Source organism: Euprymna scolopes, chromosome 36 (genome assembly GCF_053919585.1).
Source record: "Euprymna scolopes isolate OS-2025 chromosome 36, ASM5391958v1, whole genome shotgun sequence".
NCBI classification, from domain to species: domain Eukaryota; kingdom Metazoa; phylum Mollusca; class Cephalopoda; order Sepiida; family Sepiolidae; genus Euprymna; species Euprymna scolopes.
In genome coordinates, this window is record NC_136517.1 from 73,148,351 (window position 1) to 73,168,471 (window position 20,121).

The following is a 20,121-nucleotide window of genomic DNA, read 5'->3' on the forward strand; positions in this document are numbered from 1 at the left end:
ATAATTTTTCAAAGTGTATGTTTTGAAAAATAATTTTTCAAAGTGTATGAATAATAATAATAATTTTTCAAAGTGTATGTTTTGAAAAATAATTTTTCAAAGTGTACGTTAATAATAATAATTTTGCAAAGTGTATGAATAATAATTTTTCAAAGTGTATGTTAATAATAATTTTTCAAAGTGTATGTTAATAATAATAATTTTTCAAAGTGTATGTTAATAATAATTTTTCAAAGTGTATGTTTTGAAAAATAATTTTTCAAAGTGTATGTTAATAATAATAATTTTTCAAAGTGTATGTTAATAATAATTTTTCAAAGTGTATGTTAATAATAATAATTTTTCAAAGTGTATGTTAATAATAATAATTTTTCAAAGTGTATGTTAATAATAATTTTTCAAAGTGTATGTTAATAATAATTTTTCAAAGTGTATACTAATAATAATTTTTCAAAGTGTATGTTAATAATAATTTTTCAAAGTGTATACTAATAATAATAATTTTTCAAAATGTATGTTAATAATAATTTTTCAAAGTGTATACTAATAATAATTTTTCAAAGTGTATACTAATAATAATTTTTCAAAGTGTATACTAATAATAATTTTTCAAAGTGTATACTAATAATAATTTTTCAAAGTGTATACTAATAATAATTTTTCAAAATGTATGTTAATAATAATTTTTCAAAGTGTATACTAATAATAATTTTTCAAAGTGTATACTAATAATAATTTTTCAAAGTGTATACTAATAATAATTTTTCAAAGTGTATACTAATAATAATTTTTCAAAGTGTATACTAATAATAATTTTTCAAAGTGTATACTAATAATAATTTTTCAAAGTGTATACTAATAATAATTTTTCAAAGTGTATACTAATAATAATTTTTCAAAATGTATGCTAATAATAATTTTTCAAAGTGTATACTAATAATAATAATTTTTCAAAATGTATGTTAATAATAATTTTTCAAAGTGTATGTTAATAATAATTTTTCAAAGTGTATGTTAATAATAATTTTTCAAAGTGTATGTTAATAATAATAATTTTTCAAAGTGTATGTTAATAATAATTTTTCAAAGTGTATGTTAATAATAATTTTTCAAAGTGTATGTTAATAATTTTTCAAAGTGTATGTTAATAATAATTTTTCAAAGTGTATGTTAATAATAATTTTTCAAAGTGTATACTAATAATAATAATTTTTCAAAATGTATGTTAATAATAATTTTTCAAAGTGTATGTTAATAATAATTTTTAAAAGTGTATACTAATAATAATTTTTCAAAGTGTATACTAATAATAATAATTTTTCAAAATGTATGTTAATAATAATTTTTCAAAGTGTATATTAATAATAATTTTTCAAAGTGTATACTAATAATAATAATTTTTCAAAGTGTATGTTAATAATAATTTTTCAAAGTGTATGTTAATAATAATTTTTCAAAGTGTATGTTAATAATAATTTTTCAAAGTGTACGTTAATAATAATTTTTCAAAGTGTATGTTAATAATAATTTTTCAAAGTGTATGTTAATAATAATTTTTCAAAGTGTATACTAATAATAATTTTTCAAAATGTATGCTAATAATAATTTTTCAAAGTGTATACTAATAATAATAATTTTTCAAGTGTATATCAATAATAATTTTTCAAAGTGTACGTTAATAATTTTTTAAAGTGTATGTTTATAATTTTTTAAAGTGTATGTTTATAATAATAATTTTTCAAAGTGTATGTTTATAACAATAATTTTTCAAAGTGTATGAATAATAATTTTTCAAAGTGTATGAATAATAATTTTTCAAAGTGTATGAATAATAATTTTTCAAAGTGTATGTTAATAATAATAATTTTTCAAAGTGTATGTTAATAATAATAATTTTTAAAAGTGTATGTTAATAATAATAATTTTTCAAAGTGTATGTTAATAATAATAATTTTTCAAAGTGTACGTTAATTATAATTTTTCAAAATGTATGCTAATAATAATTTTTCAAAATGTATGCTAATAATAATTTTTCAAACTGTATGTTAATAATTTTTCAAACTGTATGTTAATAATAATTTTTCAAAGCAGCCAGCTTACCTGTGCATGACCTCATGTAACCATTTGGGTTTCTTACATAAAGGCATTTCCAAATTGTGAAATTCTCCCAATTTATTTCCAATTATTTTAAAGATTGAAGGATTGTGCAAATCTCTTCTTGAAAGACAGCGAGCCTTTAAAATAAAATAAAAGTTACAATTAAAAACATAAAATTTACAAATGCATGCATACATACAGGTTTGCTACCAACAAAAAACAAAGTTTCTGTTTTAGCTAGAAATTGAGAGTATTTAAAGATTTTGCTTTTAAAACAAGTGAAATTATATTTTTATGATTTATTAAACTTCTTAGTTTAATTATTTATGGGACAGCATAGAAGGGGTCGATTTGCTTTTAAAATTCAACGTAAATTGGCCAGTCAACCATTTTTGTTTTATGTTTATTTATCCAAAATTTAAAAAAGGTATTTTTTTAATGTTATACAAATCACCATTTAACCAGAGTTTCTTTTTTTCTTCAAACCTGTCAGAAATAACTTCTTGAAATTTGAATTTTAATGGTGGTGATGAGGGGGGGGGTCAGTTTAGTTTTAAATTTAGGATAGACTAGCAGGGCTACCCGGCATTGTCTAGGACAAAAGTGTAACATGATTCTATCACTATCTTTCCTCCTCCCTTGTTTTTCTTCCCCACCCACTCTTCTTTGCCCAGCCTATTCCTCTAGGCTGGACATACACACACACAATTAACTTTACTCGAATTGGCATAAAGGAAGTAATTGTAAACAAAAAAAAAAGTTACTTCCCTTTATATGATAACATAAAAATCGTGTTTACTTCTTGATAACATTAAATGATATTGGATCCCTAAAGAATGAATCTTTTTTTGCTAAAGTTTAAACATTATTTTTCTGGGGTTACGCTGAGTAAAAGAATACCACTTTGCAAGGGTTTGTTGAATATATTTCAAGCTTTAGCAAGACATACAAACATACAGATTAACTCTCCAGGTGATTTTTTCTGAAAGATTATTTATGTTATCCAAAATAATCCCCTTCCCCACCTTATTAAGTTACCTACCTTCATACATGTCTTAAAATAGTACGATTAGTCTTCTCTATATTAATAAAATGAAAACTATTTTTACCCTCACACTTCAGACATTTTAGAATAAGTAAACACTTCCTAATGAAAAACGTTTACATTCATCACTTACAGTAACTACTAAAGCATGTTCCTAGCCCTCAATATATATATATATATATATATATATATATATATATATATATTGTTCCTGTTGAACAATTTTTATTTTTTCCTCTGGTAAACACACTCTCTCAAATACATAATCCCACTAAGAAGGTAGCATAGGCTACTGATGCAAATCTCGTCTTCTGTAATCTCAAATACCACTTATTATTAGGGTACATTCTACGCATGTAACCAGTCTATTAATTACCTTTCTATATATTAATATTTAACAAGCAGAACATGTGGAAATTCCATGGTAGTTAAAAAAAATTTAAAACACAAAGAAAATGAATAAAAAATAAAACAAATAACGACGAATTTAAAACAATTTTTTTAGCAAATTATTTTTTAACCTTTTAAAAAAAAAAGAATTGATTTAAAAAATTTAGATTTTTTTCAATGAAAATTCAATGCACAACACATTGATTTGATCTATTTTCTGAATAATTTTTAATATATATTATAAAGGAACAAATGTTTTTTTTTTTGTTTTGAAAATGTTTGGAGAGGTTTTAATGATTTTTAACTGATAAAGTGCGACTATACAGGGAGGTACTTCGTTTCTCATTTTTTGTGAGGATGTTTTTTTTGTGACACCAAACATCGGACATGTAAATTAACATTTAGATACTACTCATACATTATGGTTACAGATTCATTTACAACTGCTCCCTGATTCATCATGGTTTATTGGAATAATAGTTTACACAGAACCTACCAGTCCATATACATACTAAAATTGCACACACTTAGGAATAACAGATCATAAAAATATGAACATCTCAGCAACCACTAACATAGCTGACTTTGCATCCAAATAGCGTTTTGTCATAATGTCGTATTAAATGGATTCCTTTGCTTCAATTTCGAAATACAATTAGATAAACTTACTAACAATCTTTGCCCACAAGCATACACTACACCTACGAGCAGTCCTAACATTTACATAAAAATCAGTTATATATTACACTTGTACAATTATAAACAAAAACGAATCTATTATACAATGCCTGGTAATGTAGCCCAAAAGAATGAATATAATATCTACTGGATCTCTTCACCTCCTTTAGAACATACAATGTTTTAAGCGCCTACAGACTATGTTACATTCATATATTTTTTTTTCACCATAACAACAAATTCCAAACGAAAAAAAAAATCCCAGGAATACAATTTTATTATGGTATCATAAAAAAATATTTTTTTTATGTTTGCCTACTGAAGTCCATGCTATAGTAGCTCCGAACCTGGAGGAGATCACTACTGAACAACTGGCTACCCTGACAAAAGATTCTAGAATTTTCACCCAAAACCTAGCCAGCAACAGGGGTCAATTCAGACTAACAGCTGTTGGGGGCCAAGCAGCAACTGAGTTTGTTTAATGACAAATTATTAACAAAGATTGACTTGTTAATACACAAGTTGGATATGCGGCAAGACCGACAGGTTCTTCATGTTAAGAATAACTGCCTTTCGAGAGGAACCTTGTGTATTTCGAAGAATGCGTCTACCTGCGCGATTCACAATTTTGCATTGTGCACATGTGGCAATATGAAACTCCTTGCCATTGTTTAGACACAATAAAAATTTATACAACGAACAAACCAATAATTTTATTAAATAGAAACAACCAAAGGAGTTTTATGGCCTAACTGTTCCTTGAAATTAGCAAAAAAATTACACATGTGGAAAAAAAAAAACGTGTCTTTTTTTTGTGCGTATTTGTGAATAGAACAGCAAGAAAAGAAAATTTTTAATAATCTGATCTGAGCATATGACAATTCTTGGCCGTGTATTAGAAATAATACTGCTGATACCATTTCACTTATGGTGAGATCTCTCACCAGTGCTGATCATTCTGCTCTTTTAATCCAGGAAATGAATCACTTAGGACCTGAGCACATTATGTGTCTTTGGCCAGTGTTCATAAAATCATGTATTAAACAGCTCATACATGGTGGATCTTTGTGTTCCATTTGGCTGTTACGTCTGGTTTCTAATAAATTGAAGAAATTGGACATTTCTCTACTTGCCATGGACACCTATGGTTAAGTTTTCACTGACCCTCAACCTCAAACTTTGCCGAGCACTCTACTGAGTGTTCATAATTGCAGACCTACCTTATCCAATTCTAAGTACTGATTTCTTAGATCATTTTGACTTACTGTTAGGAAGCGGAGACTTGTAGATAATTCAACATCCTTGTGTTGACTAACACTGTATACTAACACTGTATACGGTCCCAAAATTTTAACCATCTCTACTAGCGAACGATTTCATAACGTTCTGTCTTCCTATCAAGAATTAGTGGATCCTATGTTTAGTCCCAATAAAGTGGTGCATTTGACTGTTCACCATATCTAGGTTGCCTGTTTTTTCTCATCCGAGATAACTCACCAGATCATCTCAAAATTAAAGTTGAATTTGACCACATGCTCCAACTTCGGTAAATCCGCCCTTCAAAAAGTCTGGACATTTCTTCATTTAGTAAGGAAGGGTAAAACAGATTTTTGCTCTGTTGGAGACTATCGCCAACTAAATTCTGTCATTGTCCCAAACCTCCAAGATTTTTCAGCTAATGTTCATGGTTGCACGATATTTAATAAGATTGATCTTAATTGGGCATACCATCAGATTCTTATGAATTCAAAGGATATCCCTAAGACAGCAATAACCACTCCTTTTGGGAATTTTGAGTTTGTTTTTATTCTCTCTGGCCTTTGGAATGCGACCAGTATGTTTCAAAGATTTATCGACAAAGTTGTTTGGGAATTGGATTTTGTATTTGCCTATATTGATGATTTGTTATTCGCTAACGACACAGAGAAATCATGTAAAACACCTCACTCAGTTCTTCAAATGACTCCATATGCATAAATGCAGGTTTGGACAGAACTAAAATTTTGGGGTCATTTGATTAATGCTAATTGTATTTGACCGCTTTCAATAAAAGTCGGCATAATTCAATGAATCTCACCTCCCACCTCTTTACAATAGTTATGTAAATTTCTTGGCATAGTGAATTTTTATAGAAACTTTATACCTAAATGTGCTCATAAACTTCTTCCTTTGACTAAATGGAGTAACCCAATTACTGCCATTTTTCTCTTGCCAGCTCAAATCTGCTGAACATCACTACAGCACATTTGACCAAGAGCTACTATTCGACATTTTTAACATTAGCTTGAAGGTCAGAACTTTGTCATTTTTACCAATCACAAGCCATTCATTTTAGTCTTGTCATCTTGATCTGATAAGTACTCACCTTGCACTTTCCATCATCTAGATTATATATCTCAGGTTACCAGTGACATTAGACATTCTTAGAATTGAAAATGTACCAGCCGGTGCACTCTCCTGACTAGCAGTTTATGCCCTCACAACTTCGGCCTTTATTAACTGTAAAATACATAGCACAAAACCAGCTAACCTTGGAAAATTTAGATTTAACGTCTGAAAAATTTTCTTGACGAAAATTCTCCTACCTTCTACTTCCCAATTTGGAATTGGGGTCACCAGATCCCTGGTACCTGAACAACACTAACGCACGGTAATTGAGACACTGCATACGCTATTGCACCTGAGCATTGCAGCATCAGTAAAAGCTCCTCTCGAACATTTCTCCACTCCTGTAGTGCATTTCCGACATGTTCATAGAGATGTCCTGGGACTGTGGCCTGTCAGTTCTGGTTATTCTTACATATTAACACATGTCAACCATTTCCAATCGGATGGTGCAACAGTTTTATAGACAACTTAAGGCCATGTTGCGTGCATCTCCAGATCCAGTTTTGGCATGAAATGCTACTTATTTTTCTACTTAGTTGCCGTACAGTCATTAAATTAGATTTAGGTTATTTATCCTCAAATCTGCTTTATGGAACTAATCTGGCCTTGCCTGGTAGGATATTCACCCCTGACAATGCATTCACTACAGATATCTCGTCATATGTCTCATGACTTCGGTCATATTTTTCAAAACTACCTCCTTTGTCTCATCGTTCACAAATGAGATATAGATAGATGGCCACATGTTTCCATCCGATATATCCGAAATGACGCAATCTTTGAACTTCTCAACCCTCCCTAACTTGAACCATTCAAAGTTCTGGCACGAAATAAAACATTTAAAGCTGGATATGGTCCTACTGAAACAGTGTTGGTGGACAATTGAATGTGACACTGCTTTGTTGGATGCACCCAACACACCCAGTTTTAACCTGTTACACTCACCAACAAGTACATCTGAACAATTGACCCAACTATACAAAACAAGAGCAGGGAGGATGGTCCACTGGTCCAAGAAACTTTAAGATTAAATTTTTTATCTTCTTCCACTACATACTCAAGAATTTTTTCAAACATTTGTGATATCCACAATCGTTCTGGGTGGGGAGTCTTGTAGCGGAGTGATATATGGCTGCGGGATTTCAATCCCACTGATGAAACTCAACGAGTTCCTTCCTACAAAAAAGAAAAATACAACTCACTAGACTCATTCATCATGAAGACTCGCAAATATACTCTTGACGCTACAACCTGCAAACACAGTCAACACAACACACTCAACTCAACAATTCGCAAAAAGACACCATGAACAATTACAATCTTATTACATTTCCATTCTTTTGTTACATCCGTTAATAAACAATGCCTATAAACAGCTTTGTAAAATGCACAGAATAATGAAGTCACCGATTCTATGGCAAGAATTGGAAGTCCCTACTGATCACGTAATACAAAAGAACACAATTTCATTCATTTACGAGACTCAAATAAGAATTAGTATGAAAATAAAGCATATAAATTATATTTTTGGGTGTACATGTAAACACAAATTTTAAGCATATATTCCTTAAAAAAGAATACTTAATACTTTTTAATTAGCATTTTTTTAAAATTCTCTTGGGCGATGTCGGAAACGGGACCTGCTAGTTTCCAATAAAAATAAAGATGAAACATTTATAAACGTTATTTTGTTTATGAAATTAGGTATTGTATTCAGAATGACCCACAAGGCTGCAGTTTATCCATCAAAGGGGGGGGGGAGGAATTTATTAGGAAGATTGTGCATGTAGTTTAGCATACATGGCCTCTCAGTTGAAAAACTTTTGCATGATATACAAGTATTTACGACAACTACTACATAAGTTAACATATTTGTATTTATATTTTTTAACATATTTGTGTTTATATTTTTTAACATTGCCAGATTGAGAATGAGATTGCTATTACTCCAAACTCTACAACAAGTACCTTGCTGAATCTTACTTCCTGGATAGCTGGAAAATTGCTTGTGTGGTACCAGCATTCAAGAATTCTGAGAAAAGAACTGATCTGCTCAATTATCACCCAATCAGTCTCCTCCACTTCTTTGCTAAAATCTTCAATCAAACACTTGTCCACCACCTCATAAATGCTAAACTTTTTTCTGATTGACATTATGGATTTAGGCACACCCGTTCTACTGCAAATACCATACTGGTCATCTCTAAACCATGCATTGGATAAAGCAGGTGAATCTAGGGTGGTGGCACTTGATATATCCAAAGCCTTTGACAAGGTATGGCATGGAGGTCTTCTCATGAAAATTAATACAGTATTACTGGATGAGTACTTAATATAATCAGATCCTTCTTAGAAAAGAGAAAAATCCAGGTTGTCCATGACATCCATATGTCCAAACAGTATGATGTTAATGCGGGTGTACCCCAGGAATCGATCTTAGGACCCTTATTTCTGATATTCATAAATAACCCCCCTGTTAAAATTGTGTTTGAGATAGGTATATTTGCTGATACAACCATGCTCTATAACAGACATACTCGGTGGACCAAATGCAAGAGAGATTCAAGCAATTGCACTTAAAGTGATGGTTAGAATCTTAAAAAGATCTGTTGGTTGGAATGTATGAGATTGTGAGAAAATATCTGGCATCTGGTAGGAGGCTCCCTTCCCAGCTAGAACAAAATAAGAAAAAAAAAAAAACATGAAGGAAAGACGAATGAACACACATCTTATAAATTCCTTGTTTGGGGTAAGTATGAATGAAAAAATAAATTCTTGTTTTGAAATTCTTTAGATAAGGATTTATAATTTGAATTATTTTATTCTCATCTATGTTGTTATATTCACACCATTTTGACTAATGTAATCTCTGACCTTTCAGTTTCGAACTGAACCTTGTAATCCATGAAGGGAGAGAGAACGTAAATTGTTTGTATTCTATCAACCATGAGCATGTTCATTTTTATAGTATTAGTTATTATCGCCTAAAATTTATATAAGATTGGGTTTAAAGCCCCCAAAATGGACATGTGGCATAACAGGTAAGGTGATAATTCTAAGTGACAGTCTTCTAGAATTTGAAAGCTCAATCCTTACTGCAAACAACAATAAAATTGAGATCTTAATGTATGCAATACTAACAATCTGGAAAAACCCAACGTTTTTCGCGATTTTGAGAGGATGAGAATGACCCCAACTCCTGTTGAAGGGATTGCTACAAAATGCAAAACTATCAAAGGACCACAACTATGGCTGAATATTGAAAACATCAGGTGTTGGAATTATACTGAATATTAGTGAATATGTTGATTGCATTATGATACTGAATGGTACTGATTGAGGCATACAGTGTCGAATTCTCCCTCAAGTTGTATGAAACATCTATGAAACAAAAAAATAAATAAATAAAATAAAAGAAAAGAAGAAAACTAACAGAGAGAAGGAAATTTCAATTTGTAGATTAAACTATTAATTGTTGTTGCACCTGCATAAAAACTGATTATGATTAGAAAGAGGTTTATCCTTTTCTGACATTTTTGATGAAGGATTATTGTCAATGATGTGTGCTTTACTGGGAGTCAAATGTTTTCTCCAAGTTACTATGGTTTCAGCATCTTTCATGTTTGGTGAGGTTTTGGAAACAAGAGGAATCTGGTGGTGGGTTGTACAGTGGACAAATTATTACTATAGCAACCAGGACAGGTCCAAGCAAAATCAGGGTATTATGTTAACTGTTCATCTAAAGATGAACTCGCAAGAAAAAAAAAATCAGGTAAAAATGAACATGCTTTCTACATGTACAAATATATATATATATATATATATATATACATATATATATATATATATATTTCCTGAGATGGAATATAAAAAAATGATTTAAGTATAAAAACTATCTACGAAATAATTTAGGTTTCAAAGTGGGGATAACAGTGTGGAATTTTTAAAACTAAAACTTAGTTTAAGATTAGTCTCATATTATGTTAGGGTTAATTTAGTTTTTGTTTAATTTAGGTTAAAAATGAAAAACAATTCAGTTTGTAATGTGTAACTTGTTTGGTGAAGTTGATTAATGGCCGTTATCACTTTGGTAATTTCAGAATTGAGTAAACACCCTCCACCTCTAACTTTAAATGAAAATATTGAAATAGTATGCGTGCCCCATTTATATTTAAAACAAGCAAAAATAAAAATCGCTAATAAGAAAGCTAATAGCTGGGTTCATAACATAAATTTTCCAGTTTTTGTTCTGTTATTATCACTTGACTGCTAATTTCGGAATTGAGAAAACATCCTCGTCTTAAAAAAAACAAAAAAAATGAAAATTTTGAAGTAGTACATCCCCCACCTTCATGTATATTTAAAATAAGAAAAATAAAATTGACTGATAAAAAACAAAAATGCTGCTGCCTAAATTTTCAAACGGAGAAAATTGGGGTAGCAGCATTTTGGGGGTTTCCCCCTTGTTTGAAAATTGAAAAACCATTAAGTTATCAATTTTCATAAAATTAATATTGGAAATTGATGCCCCACCATAAAATGTTTCATTTTATCTTTTGTATTCTTTTTTTACTGATATATTTTCAAACTGTTTACATGTAATTGCAAAAAAAGAATTCCCATCCCCCACGAAACAAGAGAAAACCTTACTAAAAAAGGTGTATCTGCAAAGGTGGCTCATAAAACGTATGATGTTAACTGCTAGATTCAGAAATATATTTTATTCTTTCACCAAGAATACAAATATGTTTACTCATGACAATGTTTGTAATCAGAAATGCTAAAACAATATTTTTTGTATTATGTACGAAGTTCATGAAAGAAATCTTTCTAGACAGAGTTAATTTTAATTTTGTTTCAATCGAGTAACCCTCATCGGGATAGCGGAAGTTTCATCACAGAAAGAAATTAGGATCGGAAATAATAAAAACATTATTCACCACCACCACCACCACCAGGCTTTCCTTAAAGGTATTAGTGAAAGAGTTACAATAACACTAATAGCAGAGAAGTGGAGTTGGAGCAAATTAATTTTTCACGAGTCAAACCATTTAAAATTTCAGGTCTCAAAATTAGCAAATTTGACTTTTAAATACATTTTTAGTTTCTATTTTCGTTTTTATTTTCGTTTTGGTTTTTATTTTCGTTTGATAACAAACAAAAAACATCTCGAATTCACATAACCTTGAAAACCATTATTTTTAAAATCGAAGAATATCAACAATATATAGTACTAGCTTTTTTCTGCATTTTTAGCATTGAAAATTTATTTCCAACCATATGTTATGCATACTTATTTGTTGATGCTTATGTTTACATGGGTTATATTACTAAGTGATTATTTAATCCGTGGGGCTGGATATAAACAAAGAACAGCACAAAGTGACAATTTAAACTAAGATTTAAAACTGTGCCCCCAAAGAGAAACTGCCTAACATGGGCTTCATCTTGATATCTTGACTAATGAAGTATCCAGAGAAAGCTGAAATTATACAAATAACTCATTTCTCACACTTTGTGACGACACCCATTTTAAGCAGAATCTCTTCTGAGGTACAGGTTCGAATCTTCTAAGAATGATAATTTTCACTTTGTGGTATTCTTTTTTTTATATCCAGCCTCATAGATATATATATTTTTTTTTTTAGTCCTACCGGTGAATCATTTGCTTAATAATATTGTCTGAGCAAACAATAGCATAGTTGGATTGAAAAAGTTGAAAAAGAATTCAAAATATAATGTGTACAAATATTTTTCAATAAACTCTTGAAAGAAATCTAAGGTTTCCATGATTTTAATTGCAAGAAAAATTACAGCTATAGAAAAAAAAAAACAAAAAACCAAAACAAAAAAAAAAAACAATGTAAATTAAATGTGTATTACTCGCAATTGTGACAATATTTTACTTTATTTTTTTATTAGAAAATAAATAGTACCAGACAATGGTGGGATGGCATTTCCACATAATTTCTGTCGTTTGTAAGCAAACCTTGTGTTGTATAATTGTTTTAAAGAATGTTACAGAAAAAGTATTTATAGAATTTAAGTCGATAATTATCAATGGTAAACTGTTTCCGTACGATAAAAAATAAAAGTTGATATATTTACAGCCTACAATTGTAATAGGAGACAATATAAAATGCTACACCAGTGTATTTGCTGCAATGATCTAAATGGCAGATTTAAAGCTCAACAAAAGAAAAGGAGTTTTATTTTAATTATTCAAAAAGTTTTGAAAAAAAATGAAAAACTTCCTTGTGTTCGTTAAGTAAATAACGTTCAATAAATATGATAAAGAATGATTTAATTATGGTCTGCAGTTTAATGGGGGATGAAGAAAAATGCTATACTGGTTGATTTGAAATCACTGATTGAAATGAATAAAAACTGTTTTCCACAAAACTAAAACATTTTCATATAGTAAAAATAATTTTTTTTTAATATTGAAAAAGCCTAAAAGAATATATTTGAATTTGCATTATTTCAACTCCTGTTCTCATCTTAGATGTTATTCGCACAATGTTTCGGCTTCTTCAGGTATATCTTGTCAAACTTGGGAATCTGTATGGAATCTTATTTAATGTACAAGGGAGGGTGGGGTAACTTGCACTTATTCCATGAGCATGAACAGGTAAAAGCCTTAAGTAATTTGGAATTGTATTCTCAGAAAACTGTCACTTAGAACTGATTATTACTCAGCGCTTATCCGTTATCTCACAGGTCCTTGCAGATTATTCTAATATGAATCTTAAGAGTCATAAACCTATTAACGTTTTAGATGTGTAGTCTTACTACTTATCACTATAGATGACCATTTATTGCTAAAATATTTCTTTTCAAAATGATATTCTAATATATTATTTATGATTAATTTAATTACATTAAATTCTATACTAGTTCTATTTAGGAAGCTATTGCTGCCCAACATATATACTGCTCATTTGAGTGATCACCATTGTTCTGTCTATAACTTTTATGTTGTCCCATAATGGTAGTTTGAGAAGATACACCTGAAGAAAATTAAAGGTGATATCGTCTGAAACGTGTGAATAACATCCAAGAACAGTAGTTCAAATAATCCAAATTAGCAATCATCACTGCAAAAATTCTGAAACTTCATCTATTCAAAGTTATAAGATGTGTAAGCCTTCATAGCCCTAGAGATTCAAGAACATTGTCTTCTTTAGTGAATTTTACATAATACATTTTTAGATTTTATATAAGTTCTGACCTTTCTTTCTATAAAAGGAACACAAACATCACATGAATACATACAGACATTGAGATATATATGATGATGATGATTGCAACGTCTTGTCAGACGAATGCCACACCCTCAGACAATTAAAGTTCATGAGCCCAAAAATGACTTTTTTTTTTTTTTTTTTAGTCCTACCGGTGAATTCACACGCTCAAGCAGGCATGACACTGAAGACGGTCATTGAGATCAATTATTACATGCTTCCAGCTTAATACGCATACTGGTCTCCCACTTCATGGTTTTTTTAAATCAGAGATTTGCTTCTCCTAGAAAGGTTGCCTTCACCCGTGGCTACCGAGAGTAAAGGAGGCCGATGCACATGACAGTGTGACGTCATTATCAGATTCAGTTGTAGGTATACGGTCTAGGTTATCAGCAGCACTGCTGAGCAGCAGTTTCCTCTAGTTTTCAGTTTGCTAACATGGTGTATTCTTGCGTTGTTCCAAATTACCGGGGAAATTATCCAAAAGGCCCCAAAGTACATACATTTTCTTTTCCTAAATTTTCTCAATTTGGATACGTATCATTAGAAGGGAAAATTTTTATTCCAGGTAAATATAGTAAAGTAAATAATCGTACATGTATTTAATTAGAACTGTATTCAAGTACTTTCATAACATTTGATAACATTGTTAATATAAATTAAAGAAACAATACTATTCATTGCTAATACAGCAAATATTATGTTGATATTTTTAACTGTTTATTTTCTTATAAGGAAGGTTGAAAATTATTCACCATGCGGCTATTAATGAAATTAGCCATGACTGAGCGTTATATATTAAAATTGATTGTTTCTTTTTAAAATAATAAACAAATAACTTTTACATGAGAATAATTATCAAAATGTCTTTTTAATAATAAATAAAATTTATTTTGAAGTTCTATATTTTTTTCTAAAGTCGGTTTAAAAATTATTCACCACACGGCTATTAATGAAATTAGCCATGACTGAGCGTTATATATTAAAATTGATTGTTTCTTTTTAAAATAATAAACAAATCACTTTTACATGAGAATAATTGTCAAAAATATTGTTTTTTAAATTTATTTACTTGCCTCCCCCACGAGTGCACAGTTAGACACAAGGTCGGTTTTTAATGTGGGAAAATCTAGCTCCCCAAAAAGGGGCATTCTGGATAGGAACAAAAATAAAATAAAAATTGTGTCAGTCATGAAGGATTTCTCTTCCACTGACCGAGGACAGAACAAATGAAGTGTAGCATCAAAACAGATACTACACTGTGATTATTATTATTGTAAATGTTTGTTTACTGTCTTTTCTTATATTTTAACAATAGCTTACATTATGGTATGAATGTTTTCTTTAATTATGTTTTTAGGAATGTGAACATAATTTTCGGCCTGAGGATGTAATAAAGGAGAAGTCAAGATTCAATGATAAAACGTTGTGAAATAAACACACAAGATGAGAATATTAGTCCGAATAATCTTTAAAGTTAAAAAAAATAACATTCAACCCATGTGATTTTTCTCGAAATTAAATTAAAAAATATTTCTGCACTAGTAACTTTTATTGTTTGTATGTATTTAAATTATTTGTTTTATTTCAATTTTTTGTATTTTATCGTTTGTTTTCATTCTAAAAATGATTTATCGTTTGCTTTCACTTTTAAAATTATTCATCATTGGTGTTTAAATGTTATTTAATTCTTTGTTTTCTAAATTCATAATTCACTTTTATCAGTATTAAATTGTATATTGCTTTAAAATTACTTAATTTTACATAGATAATATTTATATTTTATATTGAATAAAGTTCAGTTTCAGTATCAATCGAACTGTGTCCCTTTTTCTTTTTAAAAATGTTTTATTGCTCTTTTTTGAATGGCCCTGATATAGTACTGAAAGTCTGATGAATCTTACCTACATTGCCTGCTGGCATTTTTTAGTTAACGGGCCTTCTTACTCTCGGTGGCCGTGATTCTCCACATCTCCCTGTTTTTCCACTGACATCATTTTTGCATCCATGACGTCATATGTGGCTTTTTATAGCAGTTACAGATATGCATAGGTGACAGCCAAATAGCATACTTTCAAATTTTGTAATGATCCTTCTCCTAGGCACGGTTATGTAAAAAAAAAAAAAAAAAAAAAAAAAAAAAAAGAACGCTTTTAACAATTCCGTTGTCCCTTTCAAACATTTTTAACATAAAACCAGGAGCTGGATTTAGTTGTCAGAGGATCATTAGTATGCATATCATTTGATGTATTTAAACAGTTGATGAAAATTGATCGTCAACAGCCAAGGAAATAGACATACATTCCTCGCACAAAATTTATTGACAAGATTGTAACAGAATGCAGCCAATGTCAAGCAGTTCCTTTTTAAAGTTCTTTTTTTGTGTAGTCAGTCTGCCTAACATGAGTCAATGTTATTTCAGATGTTTTCTTTTTTAAAGTTGCTCTTCCGAAAAGTCTCAAGTTGCTCTTCTCAAAAGTCTATAGCCATAGGAGAAAAATTGATTCAAATTTTTTCTACTCAGGAGTCAAATTTCAAGTGATTCACTAATATTATCACAAGTTGAAACTATGGCCTGCTGAATCAAGTCCACCTGAGTCACAGTCATACAACATTTATTACTCTTATATTATTATCATCATCAGTTTAATGTCTGTTTTATATGCTGGTATGTGCTGGATGGCTTTTAGAAATTGACTTCTAAACTTATGTCTGGTCAGATTCCTTTGGAAGTCATTTTTTTAATTGAGGCAAATTATAAGCTTGATGCTCTTCCTGATGCCAACCAAGTGAGGTGATTGAACACCAAGGTTAAAACGTGCTTCACCTGCCCTTTACTAATGTTTAAAAAATATTGTATATATCACACGTTAATGCTTTACTTGGAAAGCAGTCTGAAATAAAATATAAAAAATGATAAAATTTGTCTCAATCACCATATTACACACATACCATTTTAGCCAGTTAAAAACGGGAAAAAAAAACTTATAGCCCATCAACTTAGGAGTTCTTTATGCCAAATTGATGGTTGCATATAGTTGAATTTGTGCCCATTTTTGCATTAAATACTAATCTTTATTAATTCCTAACTGTGCATTCAGTGGATACCATAATAGTTAGTTCACTGCACCTTATTATAACAAAAGTTCCATATAAAATTTCAGTTAGATTGGCCCAGTAGTTTCTAAGAAAAAGTGGAACGGACAGACTAACAGATTAAGAGAAATTATATATAAGTTATGTAATATATATGGCAATTAAGTTACACAGAATATTCCACGTTTCATTCTCATGAGAATTCGTCAGGCTTATGTGAAAAGTTGTGGTTATTGCACATTTTTATATACGCACATGCTGTATTCACAGGATATACTTTATATAGCGACACAAAATAATTTTAAAATTGACAACAATAGAAAATAAATAAAAAATAAAATAAAAAATAAAATAAACATACATATTCATAAATAATTACACATATATATATATATATATATATATATACAAACAAAAAAAAAACTAAGATAATATCCGAAATATAGACTAAAACACAAAATAACATATCTAACTACAGCTAGGTTGAAAATAGTTCAGCTTACTACAACAAAAGGATATCTATCCCTCCCATAAAATACACAAAGGGAAGGGGTGAACCTGAGGTCAACTGTACCTTTGTTCTGTAAATGTCCGCCTATTGGCTGTTTAGGATGGGCGCAGTGGCAACTAGAAAGCTGATTAGCTAACTAGAAAATTCAATAGCATGTGTGTATATAAAATGCGCGATAACCACAACTTTTCGCATAAGCCTGACAAATTCTCATAAGAAAAATGTGGAATATTCTGTATAGCTTAATTGTTATATATATATATATATATATATATATATTTTTATAACTTACTACCTAGCTCTACCTATGTACTGAGCACTGTTGAAGTAAATACTAAAAAATTATGCATAAAATTATATCTTCATATATTAATTTATGTGATTAAATGAGGTAGTTTATATATATATATATATATATATATATATATATATATATATACACACACTAGCATGGGTACCCAGCGTCGCCCGGGTCAACATGAAGTTTTGTTTGGAACACACTTGCTATACTAAGGATAATCATTGTTTTCATCGTGGGCAAAGTTGATACCCCCCACAACAATTTCAAAAATAAAAGAATGGATAAAAACATGTAAATATAATTGCTCAAAAAAAAAAAAAGAAAAAAAAAAAGTACATGATACTCTCTCCACCAGATATTTCGGCAGAAGGGATACCAAGAGGAGAAGCTATTCTCTAGATATTGAGCAGTTTTTGTTGCCCATGCGTTGAATCCCCCTACACCCCACTAAATAAAAAGATATAAATGAATCAAAATAACTTTCGTTTCAATGAAAATAGCAGCGAGTGCCCGAGCGACCTATAAAAAAAATTAAAAAAAAACTAGCCACATAGGCAAGCTCAAAACTGAAACGCAAAAGAAAGGAAAAGCTAATTTGCAAAAAGTTTTTAATTATTGTACCACAGTGACTGATCATCTCATAGGCGGAAAAAATATATTTGTAAACAATAACGCATACGTGACATTTAAGTGAAGTTTAAGAAAAAAATGGAATTCCTTTCACTGGCTAAAAACACACAAATTAAATCCTTTCAGTTTATTTGTAAGTGTTTTTTTTTCTTTTTAATATTTAAAAAAAAAAGAAAGCAAAATATTTTTTATTTTTTTCATGATAGAAACTTAGTAAATTATTTGGTGAAGAGTTTTTGTTTTTATGTTTAAAAGTTTACAGCAGAAATAACTGTTTCTAAAAAAAAAAAAATCGATGTGGTAAATAAAAATTCCAAATAAATTAAATTAAATCTATTATCAAAATAATTGTTATTTAAATTTGATTACATAACAATCTTAAATAGAATACTTAAAACAATTCTCTTGCTAGAAATATTAACTTACATACAGCTATTTAGTAAAATCGATTTTCCTTACTGTAATATGCAAATGAGGTGATCTCTTAATCGTATATTTTGTAAGAATCATATTATATATATAAATAAATGAAATAAAGTAATGGATCTTTTGTATATATTAATCACATTGTGAACAAACAAACAGACAGACAGACAAACAGGAATACGAATTATGAAAAGTTGTGATTCAGCAAAACAGTTCATCTGTGGATGACTATACAAGCCCCTCTCCCCGGGTTGAGCGTTCTTGATAATTGATATCATCTGCCTCTGCTTTAACATGAATGCAAAGTTCTTTGTAAATAAATGAATGGAACACTGCAAGAATAGCAGTCAATGTAAAAAGCATTGTTAGATATCATTACTACCAGCGCCTGTCTCAATGGCCTAATGGATAAAGTTACTGACCATCAACTCAATAGTTATGGGTTCAATCCCAAGCTTAGGAGGAGTGCTGGTCTAGCCGCACTGAAGAGCTGTGATACAATGAAACAGCGTTTGTAAATGACTATATATATATATAGGGTGTTTGAGACAAATTTGATAATTTTAAAAAAATTCTTTAATTTTTGAACCATTTGAAATAAAGCATTAAAGTGCAATGGATTAGATTTTGCATGTTCTTTTGGCAGGTTTGAGCACTAGAGATTATGGACAACTGCAAATCACTAAAATATTGGCAGAGTGACCTGCATCCTGATTTGTATCGGATTTAAAGTTCTTTGAATATTTGGAAGGCCATGAGATATCAGCTAGAGAATTGCAATGGAGATGTGAAAGCTGGAAGGATCATAGTTTGCATTTTGACCATGTTCATACAATGAAATTCTTCAAAAGTGAAAAAAAAAAAAAAAAATGCGGCAAGATCCATGCATACAACTCAATACCAAAGTAGCTTTAAACAGACGGTCATTAATGCATTTAAAATTCATGAGTAAATATAATGAAAAAATCTCATTTTTCAGTGAACCGAGAAGATTGAGATTTTTAATTCTAATCCCTAATTTGATTTGTAGCAAATCTGGTTGAAGGTGATTAAGCTGATTGGAGATCAAATTAGAATGGAGAAAATGGCCAAAAACTGATCTTGTATTTTTCTAATTAGAGAGTAAATCACAGAGAGAGAGAGAGAGAGAGAGAGAGAGAGAGAGAGAGAGAGAGAGAGAGAGAGAGAGAGAGAGAGAGGAGAGAGAGAGATACAGACAGAGAGAGAGAGAGAGAGAACATCGCAGAGAGAGAGAGAGAGAGAAAAACGCAGAGAGAGAAAGAAAAACGCAGAGAGAGAGAGAGAGAGAAAATCG

General features: G+C 30.0%; 1 protein-coding gene across 1 annotated transcript in view; it reads right to left on the bottom strand.

Annotated features, from left to right (window-relative positions):
* Window positions 1-20,121, bottom strand: part of LOC145260597 (choline/ethanolamine kinase-like) — a 152,259-nt gene that overhangs the window by 49,494 nt on the left and 82,644 nt on the right. The window contains exon 3 of the mRNA XM_080118874.1: window positions 2,101-2,234. Coding sequence (XP_079975000.1) covers window positions 2,101-2,234 — 134 coding nt within the window. The remainder of the gene's footprint in view (window positions 1-2,100; window positions 2,235-20,121) is intronic.